At 47.5% G+C, this 23642-nt stretch overlaps 2 protein-coding genes across 6 annotated transcripts in view; one reads left to right on the top strand and one right to left on the bottom strand.

Moving 5' to 3' along the window:
- Lrig1 (leucine rich repeats and immunoglobulin like domains 1) overlaps positions 1 to 4011 on the top strand; it is a 132236-nt gene extending 128225 nt beyond the window's left edge. Inside the window, exons 16-19 of the mRNA XM_047532091.1 lie at positions 346 to 471; positions 1276 to 1422; positions 2044 to 2304; positions 2401 to 4011. Coding sequence (XP_047388047.1) covers positions 346 to 471; positions 1276 to 1422; positions 2044 to 2304; positions 2401 to 2657 — 791 coding nt within the window. The 3' untranslated portion in view covers positions 2658 to 4011. The remainder of the gene's footprint in view (positions 1 to 345; positions 472 to 1275; positions 1423 to 2043; positions 2305 to 2400) is intronic.
- Positions 2388 to 23642, bottom strand: part of Slc25a26 (solute carrier family 25 member 26) — a 143030-nt gene continuing 121775 nt past the window's right edge. For 2 of the 5 annotated variants that reach the window (XM_047532094.1, XM_047532095.1), the window contains 4 exons: positions 15692 to 15761; positions 9615 to 9679; positions 8643 to 8716; positions 2390 to 5083 (listed from right to left, as the gene is read on the bottom strand). In XM_047532094.1, the coding sequence (XP_047388050.1) occupies positions 4966 to 5083; positions 8643 to 8716; positions 9615 to 9679; positions 15692 to 15761 (327 nt within the window). In that variant the 3' untranslated portion in view covers positions 2390 to 4965. Of the gene's footprint in view, positions 5084 to 8642; positions 8717 to 9614; positions 9680 to 15691; positions 15762 to 23642 lie in introns of all 5 variants that reach the window. The other 3 variants (XM_047532096.1, XM_047532093.1, XM_047532092.1) reach the window with 3 other exon arrangements.

Genomic DNA, 23642 nt, shown 5'->3' with positions numbered 1-23642 from the left:
GGCGCCATGTTCACGTTCAGGGCAGGGCATGCAGTCGCTGCCTGCCGACCTCTCCTCGTGGGCTGGAGGCATCTTGTGCCTCTTGTCACATGGAGGGTTGTCCCTAAGCCTCACGTGTAGTTCTGCCTCCCCTCCTGTCACCCCTCTCCATCTCCTGTGGTCCCAGACATCTGGGCTCAGGTACGGCTCGGGTCTGGGAAGGCCTCTTGCTGCGCCGACTCCGCCAGTCTCTGCAGGGCCGCCACGGCTGTTGCCAGGGGATCCTGTTAGGGGACTTGATGGTGAATACACATGCCATGTGTTGTCACTGCAAACCTGATATTTCATTGTCTCCTCTCCTTGCAGATGAAACCATCGTGCCACCAGATGTTCCAAGCTACCTCTCTTCTCAGGGGACCCTTTCTGACCGGCAGGAAACGGTGGTCAGGACTGAAGGTGGCCATCGGGCCAACGGGCACATCGAGAGCAATGGTAAGGCCTCTGATACAGTGACTGTCCCCACAGGCAGAGGTGGCCTCCACCTCCTCCCAAGACAAGTGTCTGGCATTAATGGGAAACGTCAGGTGAACGGGGTGGCTGCCTGGCCAGGGCCTCTGCTCTTTGGCTTAGGCCTGATCCGTGCAAGTTCTGCAGAGGTTGTAACATCCTGTCCCTCTAACAGCTGCAGGGGACATCCCAGGTCCTGAAACCAAGCCACTGCTTGCACAGTTGACCCTTTGTATCCATGAGTTCAAGTACCCACAGACTAGAACCATTCTGGGGAAAAAAGCTGCATGAATATGTGGAATTCCTGCCTTGTTATTACAATACAGTAACCAGCTGTTTACATAAAGTCTGATTTTATGAGGCACGATGCTTCATCTCGAAGTGACTTAACGTGGGACGATGTATGTAGATTATGTGCAAATAGTGCGTCATTTTATACCAGGGACTCGAGCGGGCCTGGATCTTGGTGTCCACATGGGGCTGTGGCACCAGCCCCCGGGTAGGGAGGGATGAGAGCGCGGGTCTGCTCTGATTCCAGCCTCAGGGCGCTGTCGGGGCGGGAGGTTGGGGAGCTTGCTGGGCTGCAGGCTGAGCCTGAGCGCTGCTCCTCTAACGTGGCTGCAGGTGCTGAAGGGCTGCCTGCTGGGGAAGGGTACAGGCCCCCTGCCGGCCTTCGTGGGGGCACAATGACAACCCGCCATGTACAGAAAAGACTAGCAGCAGCCTTGCCGTCGTGTCCCCGAGGCTCAGGAGCGGAGCCGAGCCGCTGCTGACCAGCGTCTGTTGCAGGTGTGTGTCTGAGAGATGCAGGCCTCTTCGCAGAGGTGGACGTTCACGGCGTCACCTGCAGGCAGCCCAAGCTCTGCGTGGGATTCAGCAAAGAGCCCTGGAAAGTGACAGAGAAGGCCAGTGCGACACCTGGTCCACCTAAGATGGGTAGGTGAAGCTTTCATCAGGAAAAGTAGTGCCTTTTTGAGACTGAAATTTGGGTCGACTCACTAAACGAAGGGGGAGACCTTCACTTCCGTCTGGTACTCGCTGAGTTCAGCATTTAGTGTCTCAACTGGAAGCTCTGGCCTCCTGCCCCTTTAATTCCAGAAGAGTGTGTCTCGGGCCTCTTAGATGCTGTCTGTGGTGTGGCTGACCTGAGCGAGAATAAGAATTTTCTAGAATAAGAAGCAACACAAGGGGCAAGGCCCAAACGAAGGTGGAGTTTTGGTACCTGTTCACCAGGACTATTTTGATTTTAAATTTTTAATTGTTCAGAAAACTCTCAACCCTGCATGGTACCTAATTCTACTGATAGGGCTTGTTTTTCTTTTCTTTCCTTCTTTTGCCCGTGATCAAGGTAGCATGACTGCATCCTCTAAGTACAAGATTAGCTTAGCTGGGGACGTGAGCGTGAAAGAGGCTGGCTTCACTAACGGTGGCGTGTGCCCAGCCTTTTCTGTGACCGTGGTTTGGGGAGGGGTGTTTGCAGGGCCCCTGGGCCCGGAGGCGGGTGGCCTGTGCTGTGTGCCCGCGATGCTTCTGACCGCGCCTCGCGCTCTCCTCCAGAACCCAGCGGCCCCCTTGTGTGCAGCGACTGCAGCACTGACGTGGACAGTTACTCCAAGGAGTGCACCTTCCACCCTCGGCCCGTGTCCAGAGACGGCACACAGCCAGGGGCACTGAGTGGCCAGGAGCCCAGCCAGGGCGACACAGAACACTCTCCACATGGTCCTCGCAGCGGGGCCGTGGACGGGTCCCTCTACCCCAGCAACCATGACAGAATGCTGACGTCCTTGAGGAAGCCAGCGGTGTCCCTAGATGGAAAAGGTGATCCTCTGCTGTCCTCCTGGCGTGCCCAGCAGCTGCCCTGGCAGCCACCGACTGGTCACGCTGGAAGGGCTGACGCCTTCTCTCTCCTCACAGGGGACTCCTGGACTCTAGCGAGGCGGTACGCACCGGACTCCGCAGACCCACAGCCTTCCCCTGCCTTCACGTCAGGCAGCACAGAGTGCACAGAGGCCGCCTTGGGCTTTCCTGCTGTCCCCAGCGAGGCCCAGCACTTGCTCCTTTCCAATGGCCACCTCCCCCAGGCGTGTGACTCCAGTCCCGAGTCCACACCACTGACAGGACAGCTCCCTGGGAAGCGGAGGGGACCTCTGCTGTCGGCACCGAAAAGCTAGGCTTTGTCTACCTCAGCTCTCGTCACACCAGCGTCCACGGGAGGAGGTGGGCCGGGCGGTGAGCAGGCCTGGGGCCCAGCGTCGCTGAGCCGCGCGGCTCTCACCTCCGTGTGGAGCGCCAGCCGGTCCGAGGACTCGCATCGGAAGCGCAGAAACGCAGGAGGCTGTTCGTGTACAAAAGGCAGAAAAAGTATTTGATACCGTTGTACATAAGAGTTTCCAGAGTTCATATATATTATATATCTTTTACAGAGGCTATTTTAATCGTAGTGCATGGTTAACAAGAGAATTATACGATTTTGACAATATTATTTTTCATATCAGGTTGCTGTTCGATCGGGGGGTCGGGAATCGTTCTGGTGCCTTAATGCACGGCCGGCATTTAGACGAAGACCACATTTGCTTCCCGGAGTTTCTGGTGGGTTTGGAAGGACGGGACATCCTTGGCCCTGTGTGCCCTTGCAGTCACGTTCTGCCTGCGTCGGTGGCACCTGGGCCTGCCGGTGCCCACGTGCGGATGCTCCTGCAGCGTGCCTTTGCGGCGAGGGGCTTTTCTTCTGAGGAGCGGAGTGAAGGCTGCTGGGCACCACACGCCACGCGTCAGAACAGGAGAGCCTTTCTTCCTTCTCTCCAGCTCCTTTTTTGATAAAAGCAAATGTGGTCTCGTCCGTGTCACCGGACGGTTAGCTGAGGCTTTTTATTAAGGCAAAGGCTGCTGGTGTTGGTACCTGTGGATTTTTCAATAGTGACATTCTAATTCTGCCAATATATTGTTACTTTGGGGGATAAAAAAGATCCAGTCCTCCCCTTTCAGGGCTAGCTTATTTCTACTGAGGAGCCAGGGCAGGCCCGTCCACCCTGCCCTGCACAGACGGGGCCGGGCTCGGACTGCGTGAGATTCAGCCCTGGACCTGGGTGTTGCACTTTTGAGACCTGTAGCTAACCATCCTGTGAGTGCCAATGCGTAATTCACTAAAAGTTACATTGAAACAAACGAGGTCCTTAAAAAAAAAAAAAAAAATCTCAAAGTACATTTCTTTAGCCAAACAGCTGAAGGGCGGGTATTGGCCAAATGGCTACCTGTGTCAGATGTTCCTGTCAGAGGCCATCACCGTTCCAGAAGGTAAGCACATTGAGTTTTGTCCTCAACAGTTAACTGATTAATGTTACTTCCACAAAATATGTGAATTTGCTGCTTCTGAGAGGCAATGTGAAAGAGGAAGTATTACTTTTATGTACAAAGTTATTTATTTATAGAAATTTTGGTACAATGTACATTGAAAAACATGTAAAATATTGAAGTGTCTAACAAATGGCATTGAAGTGTCTTTAATAAAGGTTCATTTATAATGTTGAGCGTATGACTCTGCTCATTCTTCTCCTGAGATTCCTTTATAAATGCAGTCATTCTGCTTTTAATATTTTTTCCTCAAACGGGGGAAAATTGAGGCAAGGCAGAGCCGTGTACCAGCGCTCCAGGGTAGACATGAACTGCTGGATTCCTAAGATGTCTCTCTGAATTTTTCTACACCTGGAGCTCATTAGTCAAGCTTTAAAATCCCAAAATATGGTGACCTTTCCATCTCCTCTGTTCGCCTTCCAGCGCTGAGCTTAAGCCAGGCCATGACCCACTGCGAGGAGGCAAGGCTGTCCCCAGAGCTGGCCCAGGTCCCCTCTCAGCCTGAGGGCGAGTGGTGGAGCAGAGCTCAGGCTCCCCAGGGTCTGTGTGCCCCCTGCCCCAAAGCCGGCCGCCCTCCACACACCTCGTGGTCCCTGGACCCTTGTGTATGTAGCACGACAGGCTCCCGCGTTCCTCTCGGTGCACCTGAGGGTACCCAAACACGGCCTGGGTGCCAGAAAGAAGGCTGGCTCTGCTCCCGCGGGGGCTGCTCTGTGAACAGCTCTGACCGCACACCCTGGGAACTGACCCGAGGGCGACACCACAGGCACAACCTGTGCCTCCTCCCCCTCCCGTCATTCCTTTCAGACTGGAACCACGCTGCTGTCTGCGGAGCACCACCAGGTGAGGAAGTGAACGATCAGAGACAGAGCAGGCTCCGCGGCCTGGCCAGGGCACCGCCGGGCGCATTTATTGAGGGGTTGCGCGGCAGCTCAGTCCCACCGCCACGTGCTTTTCTCTTTGTGGCGCACAGACGGATGACAGCTCCACCAGCCCCAGCTGCAGCCCCGGGCTCCGCGTCAGTCAGGGCAGCTCTGGGCTTCGGCACCTGCTGCTCGGGTGGCGGCACAGCTGCCCCACGGCTCTCTCGGGCCCCTTTCTTCAGGGAAGCGCACGCGTGGCGTCTGCTCACGGACCCTCTCTGCCCACCTCCGACAGCAGGGCGCGGGCGTGGTCGTAGGCGCCCAGGAAGATGAACCCTCCCAGGCTGATAGAGGCCATTCGAGGGAAGATGCCTGCAAATAACCTGGGGAAGAACAAGGAGTCTGCGTCAAAACGGCTCAGTTCCAGGCCCACGGCACTCCCGCGACGCGCTGTGCTCAGTAGGCCCCGCTGTCTGTGGGCTGACCACGAGCGCCCAGCAAAGACGCGGTGACTGTCCCTCAGCCGGGAGGGGAGAGGAGGGGGCTCTCGGCCCAGGAGTCAGGGCTGAGTCCCAGGTGAGGCTGGCGGGTCTCCAGTGCCACCCTCCAGGAGGCCGCTCCTGCTGCCACTCCAGGCCCTGCCCTCCATGTACTGGCGTTTGTGCTCAGACACCCCCAAGTGGATCAAACCTCCAGGGACCCCAGATGTTTTTTCAGTCTACAGACAGAAGGGGAACCGGCTGGGGCGGGGACGCCATCTGTCCCTGGGTCTGGGGCCGCCCGGGCTCATTCTTTAAAACCCTCTCATGGTCACACACAGGTATTTCTTCAATTATGTTCACGGTGACATTACCACTGAGAAAAGAAAGGCTGCAAATGCCCCTTGTGTGGTTCCATGCGTCATGCCGGTAGAAAGACACGGTCCAAAGCAGGTGGCTAAGAGGACGAGGCAGGACACGGGCGCCAGCGTGGAATATTTACAACATGGGCAATAGGAAAACAAGTCCAGTGATGACACGGAGACCACAGCGTGGGCGGGAAGTGAAGGGCTGCGTGCTGCGGAGGATGGCAGACCCGCCCTGCCTGCATCTCTGCAGCGTCTGAACCCTTCTATCAAGAGGACTTCTGGTCACAGGAAAAATAAGGAAACCAGAACAGGTGGCTATACTAGTGAAGGCACTCCAGGTCTAGGACAGGAAGCCCGGCATGCCAACGGTAGCTGAGCATTCTGAAGGTTCAGGAGGACCCAGTGATGAGCCACGCGGTGGCTGACGGGAAGGAACCCCTGCTGGACGCCCTCAGCCCCTGCTGCTCCCTTGTGCATTAACTGGAGAGGTCCACCAGCCTCTCTCTGGTCACACTTAGCACCTCTGAGGAAAAGGGGGTGCTTTTTAGTCACCTAACTCACGTTTAAAATCATTAAAATACTACACATAAAAAGACCCTTCTTTTTCTTGCCTGAAAGCAACCATGAAAATTCAACAGATCAAAATACACTTGTAAGAAAAAAAGGTGCTCAGCGTCACGCACACAGGTTTTGCATGAGGTGCTTGGTGGGACAGAAACATGTAAACGATGGCTTTGGAGGCCGCAGTGTCCTGGCCTGAAAAATGGACTCATCTCCCTAAGTCCTGCCTGCAAAGAAGAGGGGCACCAGGGAGAAGGTCAAGGGAGACTGAGGCATGGAAGACCTCACTGCCCACAGACGCCTCCTCCTCACCGTCCTCCTGGTTTCTAGAGGCCAGCACCTAGTTCCACATTTGCTGCTAACAAGCTCTGCTGCTGCTGGTGAGAGGCATTTGGAAGCACTTTATGGTTTTGCTAGATGACAACTGAATCCACTGACGTAACTGCAGTCTTAAAGTGATCTGTACAGTGAGCATCCCTGCCAAACTCTGAGGCAAAGACTTGTGAGTGGGAAGGTGAGGGGGTGTTCCAGGGACCACAGATCACGGACCAACGCTCCCGGTGTGAGCCATTATTACAAAAGGGCGTGGGCAAGGACAACCAAAGCAGCTGACTGACAGAAGAGGAGGCGGGCCGCCCATCTGCTTCTGGATAACCGGTGGGACTTTTACCTAGGGGAAAGTAGTCTGCTCTAGAGCACATATTCCAAACATGCCAAAATAAATCTCCTGTGCAAGTCCACCCCCGTGGAGAGGAGGTCACCATTCATTCCTACCATGAGAGGGCAGCAGCGCCCATCCGGGTGGGAGGCGGGGTCTGCTGGTAAGGTGGGAACTGGGTGACCTGGGTCCGTGGAGGGATGCAGACGGGAGATAGCAGTGGCTTTGTGCGTGGAAACAGAACAGAGCAAGCCACCTGAATTCAGAGCTGACCATGCCCAGGACCGGCAGTGAGAACAGGTGCTCGTGACGAGGGAATTTTTTTGTTTCGTTTTTTGGTCAGATTACGTGTTGTCTTCTAAGGGAGCTGATTAAAACTATGCGCATCTTTTTCTTTTTTCAATGTTCTTTAGTTGTAGATGGACACAATGTCTTTATTTACTATTATGTGGTGCTGAGGATCAAACCCAGTGCCTTGCAAGCGCTCTACCACTGAGCTGCAGCCCCAGCCCACTATCCGCATCTTACGCCTCTGCTGCCTCGGGCACCTTCCTCAGGGCTACTGTGCACACTGACTACAGCAGGAGACTGCAGGGACTTGCAGAGGATAAGTGCAAAAGCCAAAGTACCTTTTTAGGACTGGAACTGAGGACAAGAATAGAGACCAGCCCCTGGCCTGTTTTTGATACCATTTCTTTGCCTGTAGATACTGGTTTTGTTTGGGTTGTTTGCTTGGGGGTTTTTTTGTTTGTTTTTGTACTGGGTTGAGACCCAGGGATGCTCTGTCATGGAGCCACCTTCCCAGCCCTTTTATTTTTATATTGAAACAGGGTCTCACTAAATTGCCCAGGCTGGTCTCCAACTTGTAATCCTCCTGCCTCCGTCTCCCAAGTAGCTGGGATTCCAGGTGACATCTATGAACACCCGGCAGTGGGTTGCTATGAGAAAGTTGCATTTTCACTTATTTGTAAGATCCCAATATTGACACAGATTTGTCAATTCATACTGTAAAAGGAATGCTGGAACAGCATCTTGGAGAGAGAGCTGTTTAGGATGCGAGGCTAAAAGTTTGAGGCACTCGGCCAACAACACAGAAGGATGACTCCTCAGCTGCGTGGGAACCGTGAGCTACAGTGGTGCGCTGCGGAGCGCGGCGAGCCGGTCCCAGGAGTTATGATGCAGCTGGAAAAGCCCCAGCCCCTCGCATTTTTATTGCTCCTCTTTGATGTTTAAATGTTTAGAGATGCAGCTATTTCCCATTATGCTCCAGCTGCCTACAGCACTGCATGTGGCGGTGGTGTGGTGCGCAGCCTTGGAGGGACAGACTGCCACCGAGCCTGGGCGTGGATCAGGCGACCCCATTCAGATCTGCAGAGCACACTGACGTTTGCCTCCCAACTTTTCACCTCCCAACAACACAACAAATGATAGAAATCACCTCCCCAGCAGGATGTCACCCCACCGAGGTATGACTATAATGTGTGGCTAATAACTGTTAAAAGTACCAAAACCAGAAATGCTTTCTTGCAATGACATTACCCTCGTTCTCTTGCATTTCTGCGTTGTGCAGCTGGGAGCTTATTTCTTCGAGGCTGCAGCCCAGATGCTGGCCTGCGAGCACCACATACGTCAATGTCCTCCAGCACCAAGATGGACAAGACTGAGAGCACCTGGCCAGAGGCTGCATGCATTTGAATGTGCCACGTTATTATTTCACATATGCAACATCAATCGGAACTTTCTGTATGATCTAGAAAACAGGACCCAAACCAGAACATAACCATATGCAGAAGGAAGGAAAGGCCTGTCCATGGCAGGCTAAGGGGAAGCGTGGGAGGAGAGCAGCGAGGCAGCTGGGCGTTCCTGCTGTCCTTACCCTGCCAGCCCCTGTGAGCGCCAGACCCCGTGCAGGGCAGAAAGGACGTTCCCACTAGCGGTGCTGGAACCAGCCTGCAGGAAAAGACAAAGGAATTCGTTACCTGCTGCCTGTCCCCACCTTCCACTGACTCTCAAAAGTCCTCAAATACATGGCTCCCCCAGGACAGAGATGCAGACCGCCCAGGAGCTGATCAGGAAACAGGACTGGGCCTCGCTCTCCTGAGGTGCTCACACTCAGTCTCACAGGCAAGCAGGGATGTGGCCCAGGCCGCACAGGGGCTGCCTTTCGGAACTGAGGCAGATGACTAATAGGAGAAAGACCGAAAGCAAAATAACTTGATCTGAGGAGGACAGGGTAATTGTACCATTTAGGGACAATTAAGAAAATCGCCCAAGTGGCTGGGAAACACATTTAACAAAGCGCATCATGTTCAACCTGAAACACGAGCCACGATCTGAGGCTTGGTCCTCTCCACCTAAGTTCTATAGCTCTGTTCACATCTGTTGCACCTTTCCACAAGGATCGGGCTTTTTTAAAACAAATTGTTTTGGTCCAGATATGTTGGCATTCCTTGAACTGACTAGCTTTTTCTTCTTTCAACGGTTTTTAAGTTTTTTGTTGTTTTTGTTTTGTTTTGTAACAACTCTGACAAGGGTCTTCTGGATACAACATGACCCAGGCTCGGAGCCTACAGCTTAGCTAACACGAGATATGAAGCTGTCGGCCTCTCTGGGCCTTAGGCTTGTCACCAGAAAAACAGACATTTGAAAATAGGATTTAAGGCAAAGTCCTCAGAGCTGTTCACTTCCACAGTATAGATGAAAATGATCGTCACGTGTGCCGCAGTGATTGCGTGGCTATGGTGACGTCCGTGGCAGCTCTGCGCATGATCCATAGGTGCTTTTATTTTACCTGCAAGTCCTGGTGCTAATAAGTGCGGCGTCTACATAACGCTGTTTTTCTGCTTACCTTTGCCAACATAATTCTTGTCTTTGCCACATCCAGAGGGGTGGTGACGGCAGCTGCAAAGCCACCTGTGCAGAGAAAACCCAACACACGGTGAGATGTGACTGCACCAGATGGCGATTTCATAATCGTGGCTACGTGACTCCCCAAAACCCTGCCAAAGTCGCTTCTTCATCACTGCGTTCACTCAGCAGTGTGGGAACAGGACGCGCACCTGCAGGACCTCAAGCCGCACACCTCATTTCTTCTGCAGTGACGCAGAACTGCAGGTGACAGAGGTCAAGTGAATGCTCTCCCCACTGAGGGACCACAACAGTGCCCTACAGTACATCCGGCTCTTTCAAGGACAGCAAGTGACAGTGGGAGGCACACTGTTCCTAACGATTCTCAGGGGGTCCACGGCCCTCTGCTGGCCACTTAAGTGGACTCCAAAAGCTTCTATCGTTTCTTCTACCTATAATACAAAATGGAGCGAGCCGGGCGTATCATGTGAAGAATTTTGGTATCAGTGGCTGAATCCTTCCAGCTGAATGTTAAGCTTCCCGTACTCCTCGGGCTCCTGGAAACAGGCTAGTCAGGGCGACTGCCTTTCTAGGCTCTTCCGCAGCTCACACTCACTCTGGCTGCAGCAGGCGTTCTGCCGAGGCCTCCTTCCTACGCCCCCTCTCCTGGTCTCTTTTTTTAAATGCCACGAGGGCCAACCTGTCCACAGATTTTAACAAGGTCTGTATCTGTGGGCACAGAAATTGAAAGACTTAAAAAAACACAGTTTATGATGTTAATGTGTTATTTCCTATGGTACAAAGCCACATTTTAAACCCAAAGGGAAGAGAAATAATAAATCCTAAAGGGCTCTCGAAGATCCGGCCTCCAGGAGCTGGGCGGGGGAGGGGCAGTTTCAGGGCCAAAGAGTCCGGGAGTGAAAGTGGTCCAGGAACAGCTCCTCCCGCTACCTGCTGGGGCTGCAGGGCGAGAGGGCCCTCAGGTCTCTGCCAAGTGTCTTTCTAAATAAGACATGATGGTGAACCTCCTCCGGATGGTAACATTTACTTTGACAGGACAGTGGAAAGGTACCCCCTCCATGCGTTCAGGCTCTGTTTTTGCATTATCCCTGAATGTCACAGGCCGTGGGGCTGAGGAGTACCAATTCACATGAATATTAGATTGCCCTGTGCTTTAGCGGCTTTAGGATTCTGAATATGAGATATCTGATTCCAAATTCTGAGGCTGCCTGAAATTCAGACGGATGAAGAAACCTCAGGTGTTTTCAAATTTTGTGGTCCAGGTCCTAAAATCTCACTCTTCATTTTTCTCAAGCACATATTGTGTCCTAGAGAACTGAATATACTTTTAATTATGAGAACAGAGTCGAGGAAAGCTTCACTGCCATCCAAAATAAGAACAAAACAAAAATCCTAAGACAGGAAGAAAAGGAAAAGGAGGCAAAGGTAACGGGCTGGTCCTGCCCCACGCTTCCGCTCCAAAGCGTCACTGTACTCAGCTGCTCCCTGACTGGCAGCAAGGGCTGGCAGGCTGGACCCATCTGGTGACTGGGTCTTCTCCATGGTCATGAAGACTGAGGCTTAAGTGACTCTGCAGGTGACGGGCCTTAGGCCAATTACTTATTCTCCAGCTACAGCGCTTTCTGAGGGAGCCAGGCTGCAGAAACTGGAGAGAAGAGCTGGCCTGTCGACGGCAGAGCTGGGACCTGCCCTTAAGCCCACTGCAGAAGCAGTGCTGCTGGTCACTGGTTTTCTAGTGCCTCAGAGTCCTCCTCTGTGCCACACAGCTAGCCACAGGCAGGGACTCAGCAAGTGTGTACCAGGTGTCCAGAACAGCGCCTGGCTCACTCGGAGCACTCTGCTCTAGGGTGGCGGAGATAATGAGTGATTCTTCTTCCTATCTCTGGCCTGGTGCACACAGGAGCACTCAGAAATGCTTTAGGGGTGCCCCTGACGAGTGTCTGTTGTTGGTTTTACAAACCAAAACTGTCAGCACATCCTCTAAGAGGCAGGAGAAGGGACAGGGGCACTAACACCTGCACAGGGCTACTTCCTGTCTACAGCCTCCAGAAACACCAGACACTCCAGCCGCCTAGGTGGTCTCAGGCACCCTATTATGTTCCCATTTCCGGTCACCTCGCCCACAGCCACGCAGCTGTGTGGAGCTGGGACCCAAGGTCAAGAGCATCTTCACTCCAGAAGCTGCACTCCTCCACTACCTGACGACGGCCTGTGTGGGGCAAGGTGGATGGAAACTTGTCTGACGACTCACACTCACCTTCCTGTTTGAAAATGTTCACAGACTGTCCTGAACCAACTCAAAACTACTAAAAATTGACAAGGAACATTTAATAATCTGGACACTGCAAATCAAACTTACTCTGGCGACAGGCCAAGGTTTACCACCCTTTACTGTGGATGCCTGCCAATATTCTCTTAGAGATTTATGTTTCATAAAAGTCATCAAAAGAAAAGTGAAACACAGAAACACATATGCCTTGATAGGCCCTAATTTTACTGCCGTGATGGAAACTGTATGTTTTCTGTAAGTTGATTAATAAATCAACTTGAAAGTCTGCAAACATCAGACTGCTTCAACTCACAGGTCTCGCAATGTTTCTGAGAAGCTGCAAAAAGAACTTGTGGAAATAAAAGAGCCCAATAGCTGGCTGTACTGGGTAGACAGTAGGGTGTGGACTTTCTGCATTTGACTTAAGGGAGCTGGAAGCTCCTGGTAATAAACGCAGAGCATGCTACCCGTCCGACGAGAAGTAACGCCCGGGACACAGGATGGGCTGTGCTGGGGCTCACGCACACTGCAGCCATCTCCTACGAGCACCAGTCGGGAGGCTCTCCTGAACGTCACACTACCTGCTTTCAAGTGCCACATTCAGGGGAAACCAGACTTTGACAATAAAACTACCTCTCATGCTTCCTTGGGGAACAACACAACCATGACAAGGCCTTGAGTGTGGCCACCCAGCAGCCTGGGGATGTGGCGGGGTGGTGACAGGAAGGCACAAGCTCCTGGCACCTTGCTCCCCTCCCTTCCCTCTCAGCTCAGGCTGGGAGGAACAGGGCACCTGCCCGCAGCCCTCAGGTGTGATCTCCAAGCGAGAGTTCACAGTGTGGTTTGTGTGTGTTTTAAATACTGTGCCAGAGCCAGGTGGGTGAGGTGGCACACGCCTGTAATCCCAGGAGCTAGGAAGTCCGCAGCAGGAGGATGGCAAGTTCAAAGCCAGCCTCAGCAACGGCGAGGTGCTAAGCAAGTCGGTGAGACCCTGTCTCTAAATAAAGTACAACACAGGACCGGGGATGTGGCTCAGTGGTCGAGTGCCCCTGAGTTCAATCCCCGGTACCCAATAAAATAAAAATAAATTAAAAAAAAAAAAAAAAAAAAAGACTGTGCCAGGTCTTCTCATTTGTTACCCAAGTAGTCCTTCACCCTGTTCTAGAATTTCAACCCGTCAAGAGGCTGAGAGTTCTTTCTCTTGCCACCTTCTTCTATAAGGTGTTTATTATGAGACATTGATCAAAAACACTGAGTACCAAATAAAACAACAGTGGTAAATGTCCTAATTACTCAGACAGCATTATGGTTTTATGTTTACAAGTTAGCTAGAAGTGAGGAAGTTGGCAAAGTCCCTTTTTTCTCCTAGTTTAACCCTGACCAGAAGCCAGGGGAATTTCTGAGCATGACAAGCCATCAACACCTCCAATCTCAAGAGACGTTTTTGGATATTTGTGCCAACCAGTTTATAAAACAAGCATGGAAGAGCGCCGAGGGTGGCAGAGAGCGGGTCACTGGCAACTATTTAGCCCATTTAAACTTGGGAAAGCACATGAGGACGCAAACTCTGATTTCTGATTCAAGGGGGAGTCTGATCCTGCTTTTCTGGCCATGTAAGGTAAGAGTCTGGAGGTGAGGCGTCTTGGGGCCATGTGAGCCGTTATTCGCTCTATGGGGCAACCAACCCTTACCACAGCTTCCTCGTGGCCTGGAGGGTTTTCAAATGGAGTTTATCAGCTATGACTTAAAATAGTAACTTTGTTCTGAACCAACATTTGTGCCAAATAAAATGTCAAGAGAAAGAGGGCTATAAACAAGAACCATATTTATCTTGCTAATACATATGGATCTGCTTCTGATAGATTTTTCTGCAGGCCTTGGACAAACTAAACTCCTTCACTGATCAGAACCTCACCTAAATCTATAAGCTGCGAGAGAAGATCATTCTGCATAGTGGCTTATTAAACAGGACATTAGTCTTTCAATGGAATTGAAAGGATGAATTATTATAATAACTTTGTGTCTTCTGGGTGTTGCTTGTTCTGACTGAAAGCCTAACAGCTCCTGACAGCTGTTCAGTCTGACAGATCACCAAGTGCTAACACGCACAGGCTCTCCCTCAGCCCGAGGAAATCCCTCGAGGGGTGGTGCCCCGTTAGTTACAGGTAAGGGATGTGCTCGGGAAGGCCCTCCTGTCTCCCTCCTGAGCTGGGGCACTCTAGAGGCTTGCTGGCTTTGTCAGTCAGTGTGCGACTCAGGCGCCTCACTCCCCTGCCCCTCCTCCAGGTGCCCTTGGCCGGCTTGGGAGCCTGTTCTGCACTTCCTGGGGGAGCCTTCTGGACTGGGGTGGCAGGTTCCTACCACAGCACACGTCTAACCTTCCCTCCTCTGTCAAAGGGGAGTATTTAGTACAGAGCATTATTCAAGAAGGGAACTGTAAAGAATGCCAATTTCCTGGACATGCAGATCACGTATCTGCAAGTAGATCTTTCAATTACCCATTTAAGGAACGTGACTGCAGAATATATTTTCACTTCAACGCACGGAAGTTTTAGGCTATTGTTAGCTTTAAGAAGTGGCCTTCCTAATTCAGGATAACTAAATTTCCGTAATGCTCACTTTGTCCCCAGGGCCCAGAAAGTTTAAAAAAAAAAAAAAAAGAAAGAAAAAGAAAAAGCACACTGCTCTTTGTGGCTGGGTAATAGACCCCTGACCTCTGGGAATGAATCAAGACCACCTACCCCTTTAACACAGCTAATGACCCTGTGTCACGTGGAAACAATTACCCATCATAATCAACCTGGGCTGATGTCACATCTCGAGGCAAGATTCTTATTTCTGATGATCATTTCAAGTCAAACGGGTTTAATTATTAGTATAGAATCTTGTAAGATGTATGTTTTCTGTTTTCTAATCACTCCAACAAAACACCCAATCCACCAACCATTAAGAACACTGGAAAGGAATTATTTTCCTATTAACTTGACACCCTACATTTACCTACTTGTCAGTTCACCAGCTTAATATCTAAGCTAAGAGTTTGTGATTTTTCTGGCAAATTTCCATCTAATTTTATTGCAACTGTTAATTCTAACTTACCCTTATTTGTAATGACAAAATATCTCTCTCTCTTAGGCTTTTAAATGCATTACTTATTAAGTTCTTTAAAGCATCTGAGTTCTTATTAAAATCTCACTGGAAAATTCATATGACTGAGTGACAGATAATGCAATATTGCATATTGTCACTTGGCCCTTGCTTTACTGTCTTGGAAATGCCCAGATGTTTGGATGGCCATATTTTCCACCCAGTGCAGCTTAGCCTTCAGTAGGCTGTGGAGTGGCCTCTGCTCTCCCTAGTTAATCTATGGTGCTGTCAAACATGTCACACGAACCGTGAATCACTGCCTTCTGCAGAAATCGCTTCAAGCCCGAAGCTCCGCTCCAGGCAGGCAGCTGTGTGTTTCCCTGCACCACAGAAAGCCTCTTCCCACAGAGGACTTTGTAAATCATCTTTAAGATAATCCAAGGGCCTGAGTGAAGGCTTTAATAAAGATAAAAAAGAAAAAGAAAAATTTGTCAAAAACAAATTGGTTGTCTTTCAGGCAGAAAGACACCTTGAGCAGTTGGGGTTTCCCCCCTAGACACTTTCTTTTCTCCAACGGCCAGCGAAGCTCTCTTCATCTAAGCAAGCTGGAATTTTGAAAGAATGTTGTTTTTGCATAGTTAATATTTTCACATTTTTCTCCCCTTCTTTGGTCTTTCCCAGTATAATATAATCCTTTGCACCTGCAAAAGCTCCACAGACTGCTGACTGCCAAGAATCCACCACATGCTCCTGCCGCCAGGACCAGAGGGCCTGTGTGTAAAGAGAAAGAAAAATATGCGTTATTAAATCTTTCAATGTATCGGAACCTCCTGTGGGTTAGCTCTGGGGACGGGAACTTAAGTGAGAAGCTATTTTGGTGGCATTCCTCACTGATGACATAAGCAATTTTCCCAAGGACTTAACTGCATTCTAAAATCAGTCAAAGAATTGAGGGTGACATTACAGCGCTTGCAGGAAACACTTTTCAGAGGTGATTTCATAATACAGACACTATATCGTTAAGACAATGGAAGAGTCTACATATTTCCCATGTGATTCTAAACATATGAATACCATAACTGACAAATCAGTGGATACCAAATCCTTATCCACACTGAGCATTATCTGAAGGATGCTAATTTGGTTACCTGTGTATTAATTTAAAATCTGTTGAAGCACTTTGTATACTCTTCCGATTTGTTTACCGTGCTGGGAATTGAACCCAGAGTTTCCCACATGCTTGGCAAGTGCTCTACCACTGAGTCACATCCCCAACCCTGGCGCCCTGTTCATGTGCTAGGTAAACATGCTCACGCACAACCTACCCATGTTGTGAGTCAGAATCCACATATCAGAACATTCAGTCTTTGGTTTTTGGGGATTGGCTTATTTCACTTAGCATGATAGTCTCCAGTTCCATCCATTTACCAGTAAATGCCATACTTTCAGTCTTCTTTATGGCTGAGTAATATTCCATTGTGTAAATGTACTATATTTTCTTTATCCATTCATCTATTGTAGGGCACCTAGGTTGGTTTGGTTCCATAGCATAGCTATTGTGAATTGAGTTGCTATAAACACTGATGTGGTTGCATCGCTATAGTATGCTGATTTTAAGTTCTTTGGGTATCTACTGAGGAGTGAGATAACTGAGTCTAATGGTGGTTCCATTCCAAGTTCAGAACTGGGTTTCGAATGGGACAATCTGGAGTGGAGGACATAAACACATGCATTTAGACCTACAGGTTGCAGTGGTCCTGACAGCAAACAAAGTGCATTTATGAGACACCATACCTCCATTGTTTCTCTTGGAACAATGCTAAAATATCAAGTGAATGAACAACAATATTTAAAGTAACTTGCTTAAATAGTACAATTTTGAGATTTTTTAAAAAATAAGGAATTGTCTGAACACAAAACTTCCTAAAAGTAAAATTGAGAACAATCCAGAAAGATGAGTGCTCATTATAAATGATGCATTTGGGAGCAATTTTAAGTTCATAAAACAAAAACACTAAGAACCTGACTAGCAAACATACTACATATAAATTAGGCAAGTATTTTGAAATTACGTATTTCTCATGTATTTAGAGGGACAAGAGGATTGTGATAACAAGTGGCTGGAAAGACAAGAACGGTTACTCACAGGACAATGGCATATTAATGATTATGACATTTAAATCATTTTAGACTAGACTGTAAAGTGGAATAAAAACACACCATATGCAATGGTATAAATGATTACTACTGCCAATACTAGTTAGCATTTACTGACTAACACTGCTTTCCAAGCATTACGCTGAAGATTTTGCAAATATCACCTCACTTAATTTGGCAAAGTACATATTACTATTCATAAAACAGGAGAGGAGCCAGTGGCAAGAGCTGTGCAGTGCCTCACCTGAGGTTGCACAGAGTGGGGCACGGCTGAGGCTGGCTGGCTCTGCTCCCCAGAGAGCCAGGTTCACCTGGCAGGCAAGCAACAGGACCTCACTGCTGTGCCCAGGTCAGCTCCTAGCACGGCTACACTTTGATATTCAAGTTAGTAAAGAATACATCTTCATGTCAATGAAACTGGCTTAAATGATGTGGGTTTATAATAAGGCTTTTGAAGAACCTGTCTGAACACCAGAAATGTTTTAAATCGGCATAATTTCTCAGTCGAAGTACTTCCTTTGCCATAAAGGTCTAATGATCATTTTTATCAAGGCAGATAGATAGCTGGGGAGGCGGGGGGAGCTGTAGAAAGAGACCCGGATGTGAAGAACCAGTGTTGGAGTCTCAGATCATAAAACAGAGCTAGTACACCAAAAGAAAAATAAGAGTACAAAAAAGAAGCAGGGGTCATACTTTCCTTGGTGCTGATTTACTTATTTACCCTGATTCAATGTCTTGTTTCCCTTTATTTTCAAATAAAAACAAGATTTTCAGATGAATCTATGGACATCTGTTTATATCAATAAGAGATTTCAGCCTTATGAAATAAGACTGGTCATCAGAAATGCTCTTGATTTCCCTTCTGCAGTTTTCCTTAAGTTTCCTTAACATGGGGTGATGGGAAAATATTCCTAATAGCTTATGGAAAAAATCTATTCTAAAATAATTTAAGATTTACAAAACAGTTGCAAAGGTAGTTGAGTCCCCACGGGGCCTTCACCCAGCTTCCACGGTGCAAAGACGAAAGCGGGCGGTGGAGGTGGAGGTGGAGCTGGGTGCCCTGCTGCCGGACAGGGCTGGCCCCTGCCGGGATTCCACCTGGTAACCACTATTCAAAGGTATGCGAGTTCACATCAGCCTGGCGTGATAGTCCTAGTATCCATCAGGATGCTCAACAGTATCATTACAAAAATCACCCGGTTGTTCTAATTCCCTGAGTGATTCTTTACTGGCTACTGGTTGGCCTATCAAGAAAAGAGCAGTGTGAAGTAACGGGGCTCCCTTGACCCCGGGACCAGCCCTCAGCACTAGGATTCACATGAGAGTGCACAGCTGCGGGCAGGGCATGGCTGAGCCACTCACGAGTTCAGGCCCAGGTCGGGTGTCTTCCATTAAAGTAAGGCACCCAGAGAAGGCTTTGTTCTTCACTTCAAAAGACCCTCCCAAAAGCGCACTATCGTCTTAGAAAGAACAAACTGAAAATTAAGAGATCTGGCTGCAGCGCAGGAAAATTTACAATTTGGGATTTCTTCAGCTGGTTCATTCAAAAGTACACATGTGGCTTCCAATCTTGCAAGATTTTGGAATTTTACTACATTCTTGTAATGGGACCACGATAGACTATACCAAACATCTACTCAGTTCCAAAGGAGCAACATCAGATGACTGTTTAAGACCATGGAAAAGATAACGAGTAGGTTTTCAAACCTAGGCTTGCTCTTACCAGCACCCTCTGTGCTGTGAGCCCACCGACTTGCAAGGCAGAGAAGTCAGGGGGCCTCGACTTTCATGCAAATGCTCCTGAGCTGCAGCCCATCAGGCCACTGTGCAGCTTCTGCACATACCCTTTACAAAACACATTGACAGCTCTTCTTGATTTTACTACGCAATCAGATGAACTATGAACTACCGCTCTGTCAAGCACCCATACGTGAATAGGTCCACAACAGAGATTTGCAAGACAAGGTTCTGCAACTGGAAAGAACATGAGCTGTAACTGGGAACCACAGCGGCTTTCGCTCTGCAGCACCACAGTTCTAGCCATCATCAGTAGCCAAAAGGGCCAACATAGATTTCTCACAAAGGACTAGTTTCATAATAAGAATTGGATATACCCAACTGCTAATCAGGGACCATTTGCAGCACACAGGTTGACCTGGCAGCTGTGCTGAAACTACCACAAGATGTGTTAGCAGTACCAACTTTGTGTGGGTTGAGCCGTATCTTGCTTTTGGTAATAATGTATTTTGGCTGGCTGAGATAGTAAGTGCATGCATTCTGGATAAGTAAGGTGATAAATGAATTTACAAGAAAGTCTTGAATAGGAAAAAGATATTTGCTATTCATAAGCAAAATCAGGGTGGGCTGATGATACTAAGACTGCTCAGTACTATTTAGGTTCCATAGTTTACATAGTAATATTTTTGGATATAAATGGCTAGGTTTCATTGGGTATTTGTTCTAAGGAGGGTTCTCTGAGCTTTCTGCATCTGTGCTTTGATGCTTATTAGTTTGGGGGAAGGAAGGGCCCTCTTGCTTAACATCATCTCACTCTTTAATAGTTACAATAAAACCAATTATGGTAACTGATACCAATGATGTTGCCTTGCTATGCGTAAGTGTGGCACAATCTTTTTTTTTTGGACCAGGGACTGAATCCAGGGGCACTTAACTACTGATCCATGTCCTCAGCCCTTTGTATTTTGGACAGGGTCTCACTGAGTTGCTTAGGGCCTTGCTATGTTGCTAAGGCTGCCTTTGAACTTGCAATCCTCTTGCGTTAGCATCTGGAGCTGCTGGGATGGCAGGCGTGCACCACCATGCCCAAAAGTATGGCATGATCTTCAAAAGATTTTTATCAAAAGTGAGATAGCTGGAAGAGAAGACAATGTTATTTCCAAAAAGAAAAGATGTTTCAGGTGATGAAAATGCTAATTACCCTGATCATTTGACAATGAACACTGTGTACCAAAACAACACACTGTACCCCCAAAACACGAAGAATTATTTTGTCAATTAAAAATAAAATTTTTTAAAATGTTTATCAAAAATAGTTAAAATGGTCAGGCATGGTGGTACAGCCTATGATTCCAGCTAATTGGGAGGCTGAGGCAAGAGGATCACAAGTTTAAAGCCAGCTTCAATAACTTAGTGAGAACCTGTCTCAAAATAAAAAATAAAAAAGGCTGGGGATGTGGCCCAGTTAAATGCCCCTGGGTTCAATCCCCAGTACCAAAAAAAAAAAAAAAAAAAAAAAAAGAGAGAGAGAGAGAGAGAGAAATATTTTTATGGCTGTGAACATACTTCCAATACCACCAAAACAAACAAACAAACAAAAAAGGTTAAAATGAAGGAGTTGAATGACTTGCCTGACAAGCCCATTTATCTAAAAGTAAACACAATGACAAGCCTCCATCCTCCATAGCAGCAAGAAGATACGTAAATAAAGAAGGAATCTCTTGCTTTCATTATCTTTCCAAAGCTCTCTCAATTCCTCTTTGGTTCTTTAGGAGAAGGAGGGCCCTATTACCTTCATCTCTGGGGCCCTACAGGGCCCTGAACAGTTCCTTATACAAAGAAGGCAGGCAAATACTATGATATAAATAGTATTTGATAATTCTACCCTTGTGTAAAGAACAGGGGGAAAAAACTTGAATTGACCAACCATCATAATCGCAAGTTTATATTCTCGGCTCAATAGAGAACCCAAAAATCAAGAAAGGCAAATAGGTTCCCTGTTGTAGATTAAAATATACCAAACTGGATAAGGCTTTCTGGTGAGCAGTGCTAAGATGGTTTCCAGGGGTTCTTGTGGGCTCAGCTGGATTGAGGGTAATGTCTGCCAGGGCAGAGCAAGACAGAGGTGGCATGTATATCACATCATACATCAAATATCTAAAGAAATGCCTGAAATGCTTGCCAAGAATGAGAAGACAAGTCTAAAGAATTTTAAAACAAAGCTAACACTCTCCTTTTTCCAATTTTTTAAAAAAGGAAATTAAATGTGAACATAGATAATTCCTTGAAATCAAATATTCATGGGATCTTATGCTTCCAAAAGAACTAGGAATCATTACAGGGATTTTTAAAAAGTACCTCTTAATAAATGTTTGTTTGATAATCTGATTACACTAAAATGTAGAAAACTCCCTTTTCTCACTTAGACTCAGCCAAAAAGTCAGTGAATCATTACACCTATCTTTTTATCTTCATAGATCATGTTTACCTCACTGAAGTCACAAACTTGCATGAATAGGAGGAAAACATCTAAAAGAAGACAAAGGAGGAATTCTGATGTATTTTTTAGTCTTTGACAAAGGACCCTAACCCACTGTTCTAAGTATGGGACTCAAACACATGGTCACATCTCCCCTTCAGGTGAAAGTCTCAGGGCCTGAAGGAACACACTGGGTGCATTTGGCTTCACATCTGGACCTGCAGCAGGGTGCCTGGCGCTGAGTACACAGCTCTGACTGGAGGGCCAGGAGGGGAAGCCAGACTTACAGAAGCCCCACCCTTCCATTTATCTGCTCAGGCCTTTGCCATACATTTTTCCTCCTCCTCATTTTTTTGTTTTTTGTTTTGTGCTGGGGATTGAATCCAGGGTCTTGAGAAGGCTAAGCAAGTGCGCTACCACTGAGCTACATCCTCAGCACCCTAGCACGTGTCATGTCTTGTTTATTTATTCCTTCATTTGTTTATTTTTTAAGAGGCAGGGTCTATGTTGCCCAGGCTGACCCCAACTTTGGGCCCAAAGGATCCTCCTGCATCAGCCTCCTGGGTAGCTGGGACTATAGACACAAGCACTGTATGTGGACGTCATGGCTCTTTCCCACTATCTCTGCTGTTAGTTGGCTAAACTATAAAACACAAGCTCTGGGCTAGGTTGGACCTCAGTGGTGGAGCGTTTGCCTAGCACGTGTGAGGCACTGGGTTTGATCCTCAGCCCCACATAAAAATAAATAAATAAGGGCTGGGGAGATAGCTCAGCTGGTAGAGTGCTTGTCTCACAAGCACAAGGCCCTGGGTTCAAATCCCCAGCACTGCAAAATAAGTAAATAAATAAATAAAATAAATAAATAAATAAAAGTATTGTGTCCATCTACAACTAAAAATATGTTTAAAATAACACAAGCACTTACTAAATATTTTGTTTACTCACTGAATTTCACTTATAAGTAGGAAGAATTTCATAATTTTCCTAATTCTTATATTCCTTATATGGATCTCTCCCTCTCAGCCCTACAGATAAGAAAATGTTGTCCATTACTTTTATAATTTGAATGAAAGGATGCTGGAGAATCCTAATTCTTCTTTTTCCATAAAGTGCCTTATATTTTCTAAGATGCAAATTAAGAATTCAAATTTGCTTATAGTTTCTGAGTTGTTAAAAGATGCTTGTTACTTGCCTAGCATATGTAAGGCCCTGGCTTGGATCCCCAGTACTACAAACAGAAAAAGTCACTCGATAATGCGATAATGCGTCTTCCTCCCTCCACAACCCTCTCTGCAGTGTTAAGGTGGAACCCAGAACCTTGTACATCCTAGGCAAGGGCTCTACCACTGAGCCATGTTCTCTTCCACAAATGCTGAAATCATAATCAGCATTTCAGACTCTGATTGACAGATAATCTAGAAATACAAGTACTCTGCTATTCCTTTTAGGTGGTTTCTTCCTTATGGACATGGCACCTTTAATTTAGGGGACCGGCTTAGTGTGGCAAACATCACACACATAGGGCACTTGGTTTTTACAGTTGTCAATCCCTTTGCAACCTTTAACATGTCTGTATTGGGATCTACATTCTGGGCAAACATGCCTATGCAGATACCACATTCTTCCTGGCTCAGGAAAGCGTACAGAGACCCTGAGAACTGGGTATCTTCTAATTATTATTATTTTGTTTATTTTACACAAACTCTGGGAGAAATGTATGTGGGTGCAGTAGTGGTAGACATATGAATATTATTAAAATGAAAAATCAAGTTACTTGCTCAACTTGAAAATAGTTTTCGTACAGTACTGCATGTTTTAAATATGGATAAAATATAACAAATACTTAGGTAGTTATCTTAATCCACTAGCCCTGATTTCTATTACAAAGCTATGGTTTCATCATAGAAAAGCATCAGCTTAATGTTACGTCACACATAAACTGATTTATTTTTATTTTGCTTCAAATGTTACTTTTTTTTTTCTTTTTCTTTTTTGACTTCACTAGGGATTGAACCCAGGAACTTGCACATGCAAAGCAAACACTATCTCTGAACTATATCTCCAGACCAAATGGTGCTGTATGTAATTTTGCATCACCTTGTAGCTGGAAGCAAAACTATTCAGACCTGACAGTATTCTTAACAGTTTTCTCTCTGCACTACACACTCATATTGCATATGAAGACCAAAAAACAAAACAAGACAAAAAATTCCTATGGGAAATTTCATCATACCCTTTTATAATGTTTGCTTTTCATCTAAAGCTCAGGAATGAAAAAC

Source organism: Sciurus carolinensis, chromosome 17 (genome assembly GCF_902686445.1).
Source record: "Sciurus carolinensis chromosome 17, mSciCar1.2, whole genome shotgun sequence".
Classification (NCBI taxonomy): Eukaryota; Metazoa; Chordata; class Mammalia; order Rodentia; family Sciuridae; genus Sciurus; species Sciurus carolinensis.
The sequence above is the reverse complement of the archived record's forward strand: the minus strand, read 5'-3'. Positions and strand labels throughout refer to the sequence as shown.